General features: G+C 39.0%; 1 protein-coding gene across 1 annotated transcript in view; it reads left to right on the top strand.

Annotated features, from left to right (window-relative positions):
* Positions 1-15,010, top strand: part of R3HDM1 (R3H domain containing 1) — a 112,248-nt gene that overhangs the window by 57,940 nt on the left and 39,298 nt on the right. Inside the window, exon 19 of the mRNA XM_081095379.1 lies at positions 13,740-13,894. Coding sequence (XP_080951505.1) covers positions 13,740-13,894 — 155 coding nt within the window. The remainder of the gene's footprint in view (positions 1-13,739; positions 13,895-15,010) is intronic.

Below are 15,010 nucleotides of genomic sequence, written 5' to 3'. Positions count from 1 at the left end.
AAAACAGTTTAGGTACCTGTCCTAATGGGAATAGAATTTGCCTCCTGGGTGAGGTGCCAGTTATACAAAACATCAAATGTTAAATGGTGCCTTTTTTTTTTTTTTCCCTGTAACAGCCTTAGAAAGATTCCTCATTGAGCAGGCCTTGACAGCTTCCTGCTCAATGTGGGTCAAACCTGATGCGTTTTCCTGCCTTGAATGTAAAAATTATTATAAAGCTATTCAGTATATAGAAAAGAGCCAGTGCTTCACTAAACGTCAAGACTTCACCCATGATACAAAATATACCCCCTTGTACACAAGGTGTCCAGGTTAAAAGTGGCATTGCCCCACTGGGTAAAGTCTGACTTCTTTTGCATATATATACACACACATGCACACACATATATATATCAACAAAACTTTTCTTTCTCACAGTTCTGGAATCTGAGAATTTCAAGATTAATGCACCAGCAGATTCAGTGTCCAGTGAGAACCTGCTTCCTGGTTTATAGACTGTGCCTTTTCCCTCTGTCTTCACATGGCTAAGGGATCTCTCTGTGATCTCCTTTATAAGAGCACTAATCCAATTCATGAGGGCTCTTCCCACATGACCTAATCTCCAAAAGACCCCACTTCCTCATACTGTTACCTTGGGAATTGTCTCCCCCATATTCAACATAGGAATTTGGGGGAGGCATAAATTTAGTCCATTGCGGAGGTGTTTGAAGTAGGAAGGGATGAGAGCTTCATAATCCCCAAAAAGATTTAATGCAACTGTTTCCAAAGCTCTCCCTTACCTTTAACCATACTTAAACAGTCTGAACTAGATCTGGCCGAGTAGATGAGAATGCAAAAATCCCCCCCTTTGTTAATGACCTTTGAAGTAACTGAATCTGTTGACCAATTGCTTCAGAAATTAACAATCCAATATTAAGTATGCCAAGACCCAAATCTTCATTTTTCCACATACAAATTTCAGTAGCACTTAGATAGAAAATACTATATAATTTAATATGTCAACTAATGTGATTATCTGAGCTTGTATCTTTATATATATATTTTATTATTATTGATTTCAGAGAGGAAGGGAGAGGGAGAGAGAGATAAAAACATCAATGATGAGAGAGAATCATTGATTGGCTGCCTCCTGCACACCCCCTAATGGGGATCAAGCTCACAACCCGGCATGTGCCCTTGACTGGAATCAAACCTGGGACACTTCAGTCCCCAGGCCGGCACTCTGTCCCCTGAGCCAAACCAGCTAGGGCTGAAGTTGTATGTTTGTTTGTTTGTTTGTTTTGGGGGGGGTTGCCTTTAAAACAGATTTATTTTCTCCTTATAAAAGTAAAACATACCATAACAACTGGAAAATACAGGAAAGAAGAATTTACTTTAATCACACATAATCCTACCTCCTCAAATACAGTACATTAATTTTTTCTTTCAATTTTGTTATATGTACCATTTAAAAAATTTGTTTGCAATAGTAAAGTCTGCCTTCTTGGCAAAGCAACTCAAATTATGGAGAAGAAAGGCAAACTTATGAAAATTCTACTAGATAAATCTTGTCTACTCATATGAAATATGGCAACGGGGTAAACCTTTTGAGCAAAGGCAGCATTTCAGGCAAAATAGCAAAGCTAAAGCCCAAAGAGGAACATTGGAGATTGACATGGCAATTATTAGGCTGAAAGGCATAGACCAAGAGATAAGTCACCATTTGACCCTCCTCTTCCCTTTCCCAGGACTGTGGGCAAAATAAATGAAAGAGAGTCCCTTCTAGGGAGAGGACACTATTGGCTGATCATATAATCTCTTAGACACCTAGTCTTTTTTCAGACCTCAAGTTCATATACCTGCCATCTGAACTGACTGTTCAACCTGGCTGGTGTGTCTCAGTGGTTGAGCATGGAGGTCATGGTTCAATTCCTGGGCAGGGCACATGCCCAGGTTGCAAACTTGATCCCCAGTAGGGGGCCTGCAGGACATAGCCAATTGATGTTTCTCTCTCATCCGTGTCTCTCTCATCGATTTTTCTATTTCTCTACCCCTCTCCCTTCCTCTCTTTAAAATCAATAAAAATTTATTTTTTTCTTATGAACTGACTGTTCAGCATCCTTTCACTCTGATTCCTAATTTGGATAACAATGCTTATTGTCACAAATAATTTTCAACTCATATGAAAAAAAGTTTCCTAGTTGATTATTACAGTAATTTTCTGTTTTCCTATAATTAAATTTATCTTGTTAAACTTCAGTAAAAGTCTTTATTAACCAAAATTCTCAGAAAATGGAAAATGGCCAGGTGTTTAGTGTTCTGCTTATTTGAACAGTTTACTGGAATATTCTTTCTATTTCAACACTTGTCCCTGAGAAAAGTAAAATTTAGAATCAGACTGCTGTGTAAAAATCCTAGCTACAACACTTATCAGCTGGTGACCTTGGACAAGGTATGAACAGCTCCGTGCTTTTGTTTCTTTACCTGAACACTGGGGATAAAATTGTGCCTGTTTCATGGGCTTGTGAACATTAAATGAGTTAGCATATGTAAAGTGCTTAGAACAGTGTCTGAAACCTAATAAATGTCATGTAGCATCAAAGAAATGAAAATTACGTAGTATACTAAGTAAAAAGGCATAGGAATTTTGGGCTCAATTTTTGTTTGGGCTGAATTCCAGAGTAAACATGAGAAACTGTTACAGTTTGTTCTAAAATATTTAGTCTTTTATCCTGTTAGCTTCTTGAAACATTCTTCTTCCTTAAAGTGCTGTAGAGTTTAGATCAACTGAGTTCTTTTCTCATACTTTGATTGTTAAGTTAAACTCTAAATATATTCTAAGTAAATTTACTTAAATCCTTCCTTATAGCCTTGTAAAATGCCCATTACTCACCTATTGAAGAGGCTTTTTTTTTCTCCATTGTGTTTCTGGCTCCTTTGTTGAAAAATCATCTGCCCATACACATGTGGTTTTATATCTGAGCTCTCAGTTGTTTCCATTGATCTGTGTGTCTATTTTTCTGCCAATACCATGCTACTTTGATTTGAAAGAAAGAGGAAGGGATAGGGAGAAAGAAACATTGGTGTGAGATAAACATCCACCTCCTGCATGCCCCCCACTGGGGATCAAGCTCATATCCCAGGCATGTGCCCTGATTAGGAGTCAAACCGTTGGTGCACAGCATGATGCCCAACCAACTGAGCCACGCCAGCCAGCGCTGTAGTTTTCTTTTTGTGTGTTATCCTTGCTAGGTTTTGGTATCAGGGTTATGTTGGCCTCATAAAACGTGTTAGGAAATATTACCTCTTTAATTTTTTGGTAGTGTTTGAGAAGAACAGGTATCAAATCTTCTTGTACCATTTGGTAGAATTCACTAGTGAAGCCATCTAATCCTGGACTTTTATTTTTTGGGAGGTTTTTGATAACTGTTACAATTTCCTCAGTACTGATGGGTCTATATAGATTTTCCAGTTATTCATAATTCATTCGAAGGAGATCATATATTTCTAGGAACATATCCGTTTCTTTTAGGTTATTGAATTTGGTGGCATATAGTCTTTCATAATATTCTAGTATGATCTGTTGTGTATCTGTAATGTCTGTGGTAACTTGTCTTTCATTTCTGGTTTTTTGTCTGTATGAGTCTTTTCTCTTTTTTCCTTAGTGAGTCTAGCCAGGGTTTGTCAGTTTTATCAGTCTTTTTTAAAAAAACAGCTCTTGCCCTGACCAGTTTGGCTCAGTGGATAGAGCATCGGCCTGCGGACTGAAGGGTCCTGGGTTCAACTCCGGTCGAGGGCATGTACATTGGTTGCGGACACTTCCCTAGTAGGGGGTGTTCAGGAGGTGGCTGATCAATGTTTCTCTCTCATTGATGTTTCTAACTCTCTATCCCTCTCCCTTCCTCTCTGTAAAAAATTAATAAAATATATCTGAAAAAATAAAAAACAGCTCTTTATTGTATTAATTTTTTGTATAGTCATTTTGTTCTCTAGTTCATTCAATTCTATTCTAATTTTTTCCCCTCCATAGCTCCCCTCCACCCAGTTCCCACCCCACCCCAGGCCCTCGCCACCCCACCGTCCACGTCCATAGGTACTGCATACATGTATATAAGATCTTTGTCCAATCTCTTCCCACACTTCCAACACTCCCTCCCCCCCGAGAATTGTCAGTCCACTCCATTTCCATGCCCCTGATTCTATTACATTCAACAGTTTATTCTGTTCCTCAGATTTTTTTATTCATTTGATTTTTAGATTCACTTGTTGATGGATATGTATTTGTTGTCACTTTGTTGTTCATAATTTTTATCTTTACCTTTTTCTTCTTCTTCCTCTTCTTAAAGAATATCTTTTAGCATTTCATATAATACTGGTTTGGTGGTGATGAACTGCTCTAGCTTTTTCTTGTCTGTGAAGCTTTTTATCTAACCTTCAATTCTAAATGATAGCTTTGCTGGGTAGAGTAATCTTGGTTGTAGGTCCTTGCTATTCATCACTTTGAATATTTCTTGCCACTCCCTTCTGGCCTGCATACTTTCTGTTGAGAAATCAGCTGACAGTCATATGGACACGTCCTTGTAGGTAACTGCTTGTCTCTTGCTGCTTTTGAGATTCTCTCTTTGTCTTTTGCCCTTGGCATTTTAATTATGATGTGTCTTGGTGTGGTCCTCTTTGAATTCCTCTTGTTTGGGGTTCTCTGTGCTTCCTGGACGTATAAGTCTATTTCTTTCACCAGTTAGGGGAAGTTTTCTGTCATTATTTCCTCAAATTGGTTTCAATATCTTGCTCTCTCTCTTCTTCTGGCACCCTCATAATTCGGATGTTGGTACACTTGAAGTTGTCCCAGAGGCTCCTTACACTATCTTCATATTTTTGGATTCTTTTTTCTTTTTGCTCTTCTGGTTGGGTGTTATTTGCTTCCTCATATTTTAAATCATTGATTTGATTCTCAGGATCCTCTAGTACAATGGTCGGCAAACTGCAGCTCGCGAACCACATGCGGCTCTTTGGCCCCTTGAGTGTGGCCACGAAGTTTCAATCACACTGTACATGCGCGCCCACACGTGGCATTTTGTGGAAGAGCCACACTCAAGGGGCCGCAGTTTGCCGACCACTGCACTAGTATACTGTTGAGTCCCTGTATATTATTCTTTATTTCAGTCAGTGCATGCTTAATTTCTGACTAGTCCCTTTTCTTTTCTTTTGTTTTTTGTTTTATTTTGTTTTGTTTTTTGCATTCTCATTAAGATCCTTGAAAGTCTCATTAAGTCCCTTGGAAGTTTCTAGAAGATTATTGAGTAATCTTATAACTGATTTTGAACTCTATATCCAGTAGTTTGCTTTCTTCCATTTCATTCATTTGTGACATGTTTCTTTGTCTCTGCATTTTGGCTGCTTCCCTGTGTGTGTTTTTATGTATTGGGTAGCTTCCAAGTCTCCTTGAGTTGATAGATTGGCCTTGTGTAGTAGGTGTTCTATAGGGCCTACTCCCCAATCACCTGAGGTGGACACTCTTGGTGCACCCCTTTGTGAGCTGTGTGCACAGTCTTGTAGTTGAACCTGGATTGCTGTTGGTATCAATGGGAGGGTGTGCACAGTCTTGTAGTTGAACCTGGATTGCTGTTGGTATCAATGGGAGGAATTGACCTCCAGGCCAGTTGGCTGTGAGGACCAGCTGTGTCTACAATGGAAGAGCCGCTGTGTAGGAGACACCCTTATGGGGCAGGACTTGCTTCAGTGGGGCTTTGGTGCTCATTGAGTCTGCCCCTTGAGTGTGTCACTTATGGATGTGAAGAGTTGTAATCTGGATGGTCTCACACTGACCACTGGGTATACTGGCTCTTGGATCTCCAAGGAGGTGCAAAGTCAGCCACTGCCTAAGGCCACCCAGCAGGAGCTACCCAATTCTACTCTAATTTTTATTATTTCCTTTCTTCTGCTGACTTTGGGTTGTTTTTGTTCTTTTTTTAGTTCTTTGAGATAAAATGTTAGGTTGTTTACTTGGGATTTCTCTTGTTTATTGAGATAGGCCTTTATATAAACTTCCCTTTTATTACTGCTTTTGCTGCATCCCAGAAATTTTGATAAGTCTATTGTCATTCTTGTTTGTCTCTCTATATTTTTTATTTCTTCTTTGACCCAGTCATTTTTTAGTAGCATATTGTTTATACTTACGGGTTTCTTTACTGCCTTTTTGCAGTTGATTTTGAATTTCAAAGCATGTGGTCAGAGAATATCCTTGGTGTGATTTTAATCTGAAATTTGTTGAGGCTAGTTTTGTGACAAAACATGTGGTCTATCCTTGAGAATGTTCCACATGCACTAGAGAAGAATGTATAATCTGATGTTCTGGGATGATGGGCTCTGTAAATGTCATTTATGTCCATTTGGTGTAAAGTTTAATTTAAGGCCGATACTTCTTTATTGATTTTCTGTTTGTATGATCTATCTAGAGCTGTCACTGGAATATTAAGGTCCTAACTATGATTGTGTTTTTTTCTGTTTTTCCCTTCAATTCTGTTAGTAGTTGCTTTATTTATTTTGGTGCTCCCTGCTTAAGTGCATATAAAGAAGTATTATGTCGCCCCAGCCGGAGTAGCTCAATGGTTGAGCATCAACCTATAAATCAGGAGGTCATGGTTTGATTCCTAGTCAGGGCACATGCCTGGGTTTCGGGCTCAATCTCCAGTATGGGGTGTGTAGGAGGCAGCCAACCAATGATTCTCTCTCATCATTGATGTATCTATCTCTCTCTCCCTCTCCCTACCTCTCTGAAATCAATAAAAAAAATATTTAAAAAAGAAAGTATTATGTCTTCTTGATATAGTAACCATTATTATAAAATGTCTATCTTTGTCTCTTGTTACCTTTGTTTTCTTGAAATCTCTTTTATCGGGTGTAAGTATGGCTACACCTGCTTTTCCATGAATGGTGTTTACTTGGAGAATCATTTTTCACCTTTTCACTTTGGGTCTAACTTTGTCTTTGCAGCTTAGATGTGTCTCCTGAAGGCAGCATATTGTTGTGTTTTGTTTTTTGATCCAATCTGCTAGTCTGCCTCTTCTTCCTGTTTCCTCTTTTTGTAAGCTATGTGTGTCAGTTTTAGGTTTTTTTGTGTGTTGTTATCATTAGGTTTTATGAAAAATAAAGTTTCATATATACAGTAGTCCTTTTTCTTCTGAATGCATCTGATCTCCATCCTCCTTTGCAAATTCATACCTTTACCCCTCCCCTTTTCTGTTTTTGTTGTCATAAATTATCCCTGTTTATGCTGTTAAGTTTTTTAGTAGTCTTACTTACAGTTTTGTGACCTTTTGTTCTTTGTTTTAGGTAGAATAAACCTCTTGATTATTGCGTGCAATGGCGGTTTTCTGGTGATAAATTTCCTCAGCTTCTGTATGTCTGGAAAAGCCTTTATTCCTCCTTCATATTTAAAGGATAATTTGGCTGGCTATATTATTCTTGGATGTAATTTCTCTCTTTCAATAGTTTGAATATTTGGTTCCATTCTCTTCTGGCTTGTAGAGTTTCTGCTGAAAAGTCCAATGATAAGGCTTTCTTTTATAGGTTTCTTTCTCCTTTTCCCTGGCTGCCTTGAGAATTCTTTCTTTCTTTTTTTTTAATATACTTTTTAATGATTTCAGAGAGAAAGGGACAGGGAGAGAGAGATAGAAACACCAATGATGACAGAGAATCATTGATTGGCCACCTCCCGCATGCCCCCCACTGGGGATCAAGTCCATAACCCGGGCATGTTCCCTGACTGGTAATCGAACAGTCACCTCCTGGTTCATAGCTCAGTGCTCAACCGCTGAGCCACACCAGCCAGGCTAATTTTGATCTCTTTTATAGAGTTTTTCATCTCTAGAATTTCTGTTTGGTTCTTTTTAAATGTTTTAATCTCTTTGGTAAAGTACTCATTTTGTTCTTTGATTTGTTTTCTGAGCACATTAAATTGCTTCTCTATATATAGTCTCCCATTTCATTGACTATTTCCAGAACTGCCAGCTTGAATTCTCTGTCATTTATATCACATATTTCCATGTCTTTAAGTTTGTTTTTTCTGTATACTTTTTCTTTTCCTGAGTTGCCTTTTTACCTTGGTTTTTTCACAGTATTTGACTGATTGCATCCTTGTCTAGGCATCTAGGTATGAGTGGTGCTTTTCTAGCAGATTAATACAAAAAGGTCTTTCTCTTCTTCCCTGGTAGGTGACACTGACTCAGTGTTTTTCATTGTTGTTATATTTTAGGAAGAGAGAGAGAGAGGAGAGAGAGAGAGAGAGAGAGAGAGAGAGAGAGAGAGAGAGAGAGAATGAACCAGCCAGACACATCTGTTTTTTCACCCATTCATGCATTCTTTGGTTGTGTCTTGTATCTGGCCAGGGCTGAATCACAAGATTTTTTTAGCTCTGTGAAATCTCAGTGCTGTCCTCTGAAGCCCTTAGTGTAGCCTCGATGCATGGAGGTTGGGTCTCTGGAGAAACTGGCCAGCTTATTTGTTGTTTTGCCCTCCCAATAATGGTGACCTTGGACCTTTCCAGGGTCCGTCCCCCCCCCCCCCCGCCCCCCCCCCACTATGCCCCGACCTAGGACCAGTTACGGAGTACACCCTTGCTCAGGGAAAAAGTGAATCTGTAGTACAAGTTATTGGGTTTGCAGGTAATGTGCTCCGTAACTGGACACCAAGTGCAATAGGAGGCGGGGGGGGGGGGGGGGGGGGGGGCGCGGCAGGGCTCCATGGATTTGTTTCTCTGCCTAGAATGCCGATGGCCTGAAAACTGCAGTTACTCTCCCATGCACCTGCACTTGCTCTCCCGTGCACCTGTAGGAATGCCCACCTAATCTCTTGGCTCCTTCCAGCTGAAGGGAGTGCCAGCCATAACCCCTTCAGCCACAACTGGATTCAGCCCTTCTCCTTTCTCAGCCTCCCCTTTTATTCCCACTTGCCCACCTTTACATGTTTCAGTGCACAGATATTTCAGGTATGCTTTATGTTGACCAGGGACCTTGTTGAGTTATAGCTATTCCAATTGGAATTTCAAGGGGATCTCTCACACCACCATTCCTCTGATGTCACTCTGTATGTTTCTGTTAAAAGACACCTTTCCATATGCAGCATCTTCCCACTGTCACTGTAGGTGAACCGCCCATGCTGCTCTCTAAATGCAACACCTTCCCTTATGCATAAGAGCCTATCCTCTATAATCATTATATATCTTATGATTTTAATATATATTATTTTTATTTCATTCTGTTAAGAATATGCTCTTCTCTGTTGTTTAGCCAGTAAGCATAAATATTGAGTGCTTGGCTATCTGATAACTGATATGAGTGTTTTGAGGGGTTTTGTTTGTTATTTCTAATCTCACCCTTAAAAAGGACACCATATTTCAGGATTTTTTAAAGCTATACAAAAACCATGAGTGAACAATTAGAACCATGAGTAAACAAATAGAACAATTATACTAGAGGCCCAAGGCCCAGTGCACAAATTCGTGCACAGGTGGGTCTGGCTGCCCACCCTGATGGAGAACCATTGGGCAGGGTCGTCGGGGGGCAGGGGCTGCAGGCAATTGGCTGGCCGGCCCCGCCCTTGATCACGGTGTTGGGGGCCAGTCGGGGGCTGAGCAGGGCGGGGGGGGGGGGGTGCGGGGGCAGCACGTGGAGCAAGGGTGCAATCGGGGTCCAGATCAGACTGGTTGGCTGCTGCAGTGCACATCATAGCCACCAGTCGTTCTGGTCATTCCACCATTCCAGTTAATGGGCTTTTATATATGTAGATTAACTGTAGAGTTTTAAGAGATGTGAAATAAGACAATGAATAAAATCATGAAATTAAAATGAGTTTAAAGAAGATATTTTCTTTTAAAGTGCTTGGCATTCTTATTTTTAATAGCTTCACTATTATTTAAGATCATGTTCCTGTGTTCTTATGTTGCTTCTGAATGAAGTACTAATATTAGTTATTTTTCTATTTTCACAGTCTTTAAAATCTAGAACTTCTGTTTTATTCTCATTGTTCTTTCACTTGTAAACTGTTTGGTTCTCCACCAATATTCTATTCTACCTCATCTACTTTTCATTCCGTATACCATATCCAGCCCCTCCTGACTGTGCCCTGTCCCTCAAGTATATTATTCATTTTTTTACTTTTCCAGACGTTTTTCTTTTTCTTTAAGTCCAAGCCCAATGTCACCACCTCATTTCAGTCAGGATTAATTTATCCCTCGTATTTTTGTAAAACCCTATTTATTCTGCTACCCTGTACAGTATCATGGCTAAGAATATCTAATTGAAAAGATAGGCACCATGTCTTACTCATCTTTATATCACCCACCAGACACACCCTGGGCTCATAGCATTCTTTTTACAACTGTCTGTAGCAAATGCCTAGGTGCTGGACTCTCATGTTTTAGATGTCATGTTATGTTTTCACATTTTCAAAATGTGCATGATGTTTTGTGGATATGTGCGTGTGTGTGTGTCTCTATCCCTTTTAGTAGCCATGGATATTAATGGAGATTCAGTAGCATTCAGGAATCTGAAATATCACTGGAAATTCACTGATGCAAATTTCATAGTATAGAGCTCAAGTGACTCTACATTAAACCACTATGACATGAAACCCGCAGCTATTGAAAGCTTTCTGACTCAGACTTTCTTTTCTTAAGAGAATTTTAGGTGAAAGGCTTCCAGGTGAATCAAGTATTTTATTGAAATACTCATAAGTTTAAAGTTTTCACATTGAATTTTTAAAATAACCAATTAACTATTAATTATTTAGTTTTAAGTTTACAGGAAGCAGAGCTTTTGAGGGACATTAGTAAATTTAGGGAAAGGAAATCAGAAGCACATTTTTCTTTTCTTTTAATCTTTTTTTTTCCAAAGTTGCATCCTGTAACTGAAAATGTTGTGAATAAACTACAAAAGTAAGTTGAAAATTACTTGAAGTTTTTTAGGGGGATTTCTTAGTCAAGGTATTTTAAGTAAGATTATATTACACTGAATTCTGCCAGGTGTCCACATTTTTCTTTTAAATTTTAGTGGGCTGTAATTCTGACGAGTTCATTATAAGAAGTTAGTCTATAAAGAACTAAGACCAAATTCTTTTTTGTCAGCAACAATTTTTTTTTGTCTAAAGTTTTACATATGTCTCCTTTTTCCTCCAATTGACCCTCCCCCAACCCGCCATTCCCATCCCGGGCAAGCCCCCACACCACCACCACCCCCAGTGTCTCTGTCCATTGGTTATACTAATATGCGTGAATACAAGTCTTTTGGTTCCAAATTCTTTTTTGTTTTGTTTTTGTTAATCTTCACGCCGATGGTATTTTTTTCTTTTTTTTCTTTTTTTTAGTATATTTTTATTGATTTCAGAGAGGACAGGAGAGGAAGAGAGATAAAAACATCAATGATGAGAGAGAATCATTGATCAGTAGAGAGAGTGGAAGAGAGGAGGAGAAACAGAGAGAGAGAAACACTGATGTGAGACACATTGATTCCTTGCCTCCCACACACTCCCTGACTGGGGCTGGGGCTGCAACCAAGGTACGTGCCCTTGACCAGAATCGAACGTACAACCCTTCAGTTCCCAGGCCGAGGCTCTAACCCCTGAGCAAAACCAGTTTGGGCTAGGCCCAAATTCTAATGCTGCAATATATACATGCATGCCTCTGTGTGTGTGTGTGTGTGTGTGTGTGTGTGTGTGTGTGTGTGTGGCGAGGGGTAATGGGTGTGTTTAGAGGTGGCACTTCCAACACAAGAAAACATATTATATTCACATCCCATTTTCAATTCCTGCCCTTTATTTCCCTAGGTGTGGAAGTATGTCAGTATATTTTTTCACAGTGTTTTGGTATTTAGGGTATTAATTTAAAATACTTGTCATTTGATAAACTGAAAATAGGGTTGAATAATAACTATACTAAAGAACAGAAAGAAGTTTCTTCTGCTTGTCCTTTATCTGCCTACAAGTTTAAGTATTATACGAAATTCACAGGGGGTAAGGTTTAAGAAACAGTATATTGTCAATCACTTATTACAGATAAGGATTAGAATACACATTTCTTGTACAAAGTTAGATTGGTGAAAAGTCATTTGACTTGTGGTCATAAAGCACTGTTGCCATAGAAATATGAAAGGATTCACTATAACTTCATTTTTACTTTGTTGTTGTTAATATTTTGCTTAGTTACCAGATATACTTTATAGTTATATTTTTAGGGAAGGTTACTGCTAGATTTTATTTAGTTATTTAATCTTTGAGCAGAATCATCAAGGCTTCTGGGGAACTATAGTCATACTGTTGTCTACTACTTAAGGTGGGGTCTTTGCCATTCCTGTTGCTGTAGGGATTAACAAGGATGAAAATGTAAACTGATATTTATAAGATAGCAAAATATATTAGTGGTGTTGTCAGAGAAATCATTTCACTGACCTTCAGTTATGGAAGTGTTTATAGGCAATGTCATAGTTTGGTTCATCTTTGTAGAAATTTTTAAATACCCTTAAACTAGAAGGTTAGTTATTTATTTTTATCTGGTTTCCTTTTTTTTCTTTTTTTTTTTTTTAAATATATTTTTATTGATTTCAGAGAGGAAGAGGCGGGGGGGAGAGAGATAGAAATATCAATGATGAGAGAGAATCATTGATTGGCTGCCTCCTGCATGCCCCACACTGGGGATGAAGCCCGCAACCTGGGCATGTGCCGTGGCCAGGAATCAAACCGTGACTTCCTGGTTCATAGGTCAACATTCAACCACTGAGCCATGCCAGCTGGACCCTTTTTTTTTTTTTTTTTTTTTTTTTTTACCAGGGTTTGCTGTAGCTTTTAATAATGTGTATAAGTCTTAAACTAATTGGTTTACATAAGGAATCTTCTTAGGTTCAGGAGACAAAATACAATTCATATTCACTACTCAAAACTTATTTCAGATTCTTATTTAAATAACTGATAAATTCAGTCGATAAAAGTAAACTTATAGTCTTAATTGACTACTTCAGTTACCAACAGGGTAGAGAAGTATTGGCCTTTTTTCTTTGATTTGTGACTTCTGGTAGATTAATCTCATTAAGCATCTGTTTCTCTCTCTAGTGACCTTAATACAATAAAGAAATAATCTTTTTAAAAAATTGCTAAATGACTCCATTTTCCTTGTGCCCTTGACACATTCCTAATATAAGGATTTATATCTTAGCGTGATTTTTTTAAAAAAAAACATACAAGCATTCTGTAAAAGTGGCCCCCTTCCTTCTTTTTTTGGCCCCCAGAAATTTCAGCTTCATGGGCATGCAGCTACACGGGGCCCCATGCTTAAAGCAATGTTCTATTACCAATACGAAAAACCTCAATTTTTTAGCAAGGTGCCCTACTTTTTTTTGCACTGGCCCCACAAATTATGTAGCTACTCCTGGTCCCCAGAAACTAGTTGTGATAATATTTTAATACATACTAAATAGTAATTGTCTGTGTAATCCAAGTCTGTATCCCTATAAATTTCTACAGCTACAAAGAGAATCTTTGTACACAAATTTCATTAGAATGTATTTTAAGGGAGAAAAAAAATGTAGCTGACTTGGGTTACCTACATAGTAAATCTTTTCAATGTTAGCTCTCATAATAGAAGGTTGTTTGAAATTTGTTGTTTAGAACAAAATTCTATCATTTTAGAACACAAATTACTTGCTTAAAGTACAAAAACACCCTACTAGATTAAATAAATTCAAAACAGGATTTAACTCATTGTGTCATTACAGGTTATCAAGTTATGCCCAACCAGCAGCAAAACTACCAAGGAATAGTTGGAATTCAGCAACCCCAGAGTCAGAGCCTGGTTGGTGGCCAACCCAACAGCATAGGAAATCAGATTCAAGGAGTGGTCATCCCCTACCCTTCAGTGCCATCTTATCAGGTACGTTATCACTCACCTCCTTTGGGTAGAGGTGATTTAGAATAAATAAAATGTATACCTATGATGCATTGTCTCTCTTCTTTTAATATGGGATTAAAAGGTTATCCAGTGTTCTATAATACATAACTTTATAGTCTTTTATTAGTCATAGCAGTTTTGTTTTATCCTCATTTTATTGCTTTATTCATTTGCTTCATTAATTTTTAGGGAAAAATATTGAGCTACTTTGATATTGACAAGTAAATTTTGCCTGGCATTAACTATGTTTCTGACTACTTAAATATATAAGCAAGTATCTTACTCTATAATTCAGCCTCTTGAGGGAAGTGGAATGGGAGGGAAAATAGCAATGGTAATAGGTATTTAAAACAGTGAAATGGAGTACAGGCTATCAGTACTTATAGAATAAAGGAGATTGTGCAATTGCCCATGCTGGAACTGATTTTTTCCCCCCACCTCAACCCCAAAAGAAATTACATGTATTAAAAATGACATGGATTTTAATTTATAGTTCTAAAGTAGAAATACCGATTGTTTCATGAATAAGTCATATTTTTTAATACAATGTGCCACATTTTCAGAAATGTGTTTTACCTCCCTTCTTCTTTCTGGAATGACTTGCAAGTGGGTTTGTTTTATTACCTCACTAGAGGCCTGGTGCACAGATTCGTGCACCGGTGGGGTCCCTCAGCTTGGCCTGCACCCTCTTGCAATACAGGACCCTTGGGAGGGTTGTCAGAGTGCCGGTTTTGGCCCGGTCCGCTGATCGGGCCGAAACCAGCAGTCCAACATCCCCTGAGGCATGTAGTAGTGTGCAAAGTGGCAGGTGGCCAGGTGCCGCACCACTCCCACTCATCGCGGCCCCGCTGCACCTGCCACCACTGCCACTCAGTAGCACGCTGCCACAGAGGCAGGAGAGGCTTGTGCTGCTGCAGCAGTGCTCACCAGCCATGAGCCCAATGTCTGGCACCCATCAGTCAGCTGAGTGACACTCCTGCAGTGGGAGCGCACTGACCACCAGGGGGCAGCTCCTGCATTGAGCGTCTGCCCCCTGTGGTCAAAGCATGTCATAGCAATCAGTCGTTTGGTCACTTAGGCTTTTATATATATAGATGG

This window comes from Myotis nattereri (genome assembly GCF_964212035.1).
Source record: "Myotis nattereri genome assembly, chromosome: 7".
Taxonomy (NCBI): domain Eukaryota; kingdom Metazoa; phylum Chordata; class Mammalia; order Chiroptera; family Vespertilionidae; genus Myotis; species Myotis nattereri.
The sequence above is the reverse complement of the archived record's forward strand: the minus strand, read 5'-3'. Positions and strand labels throughout refer to the sequence as shown.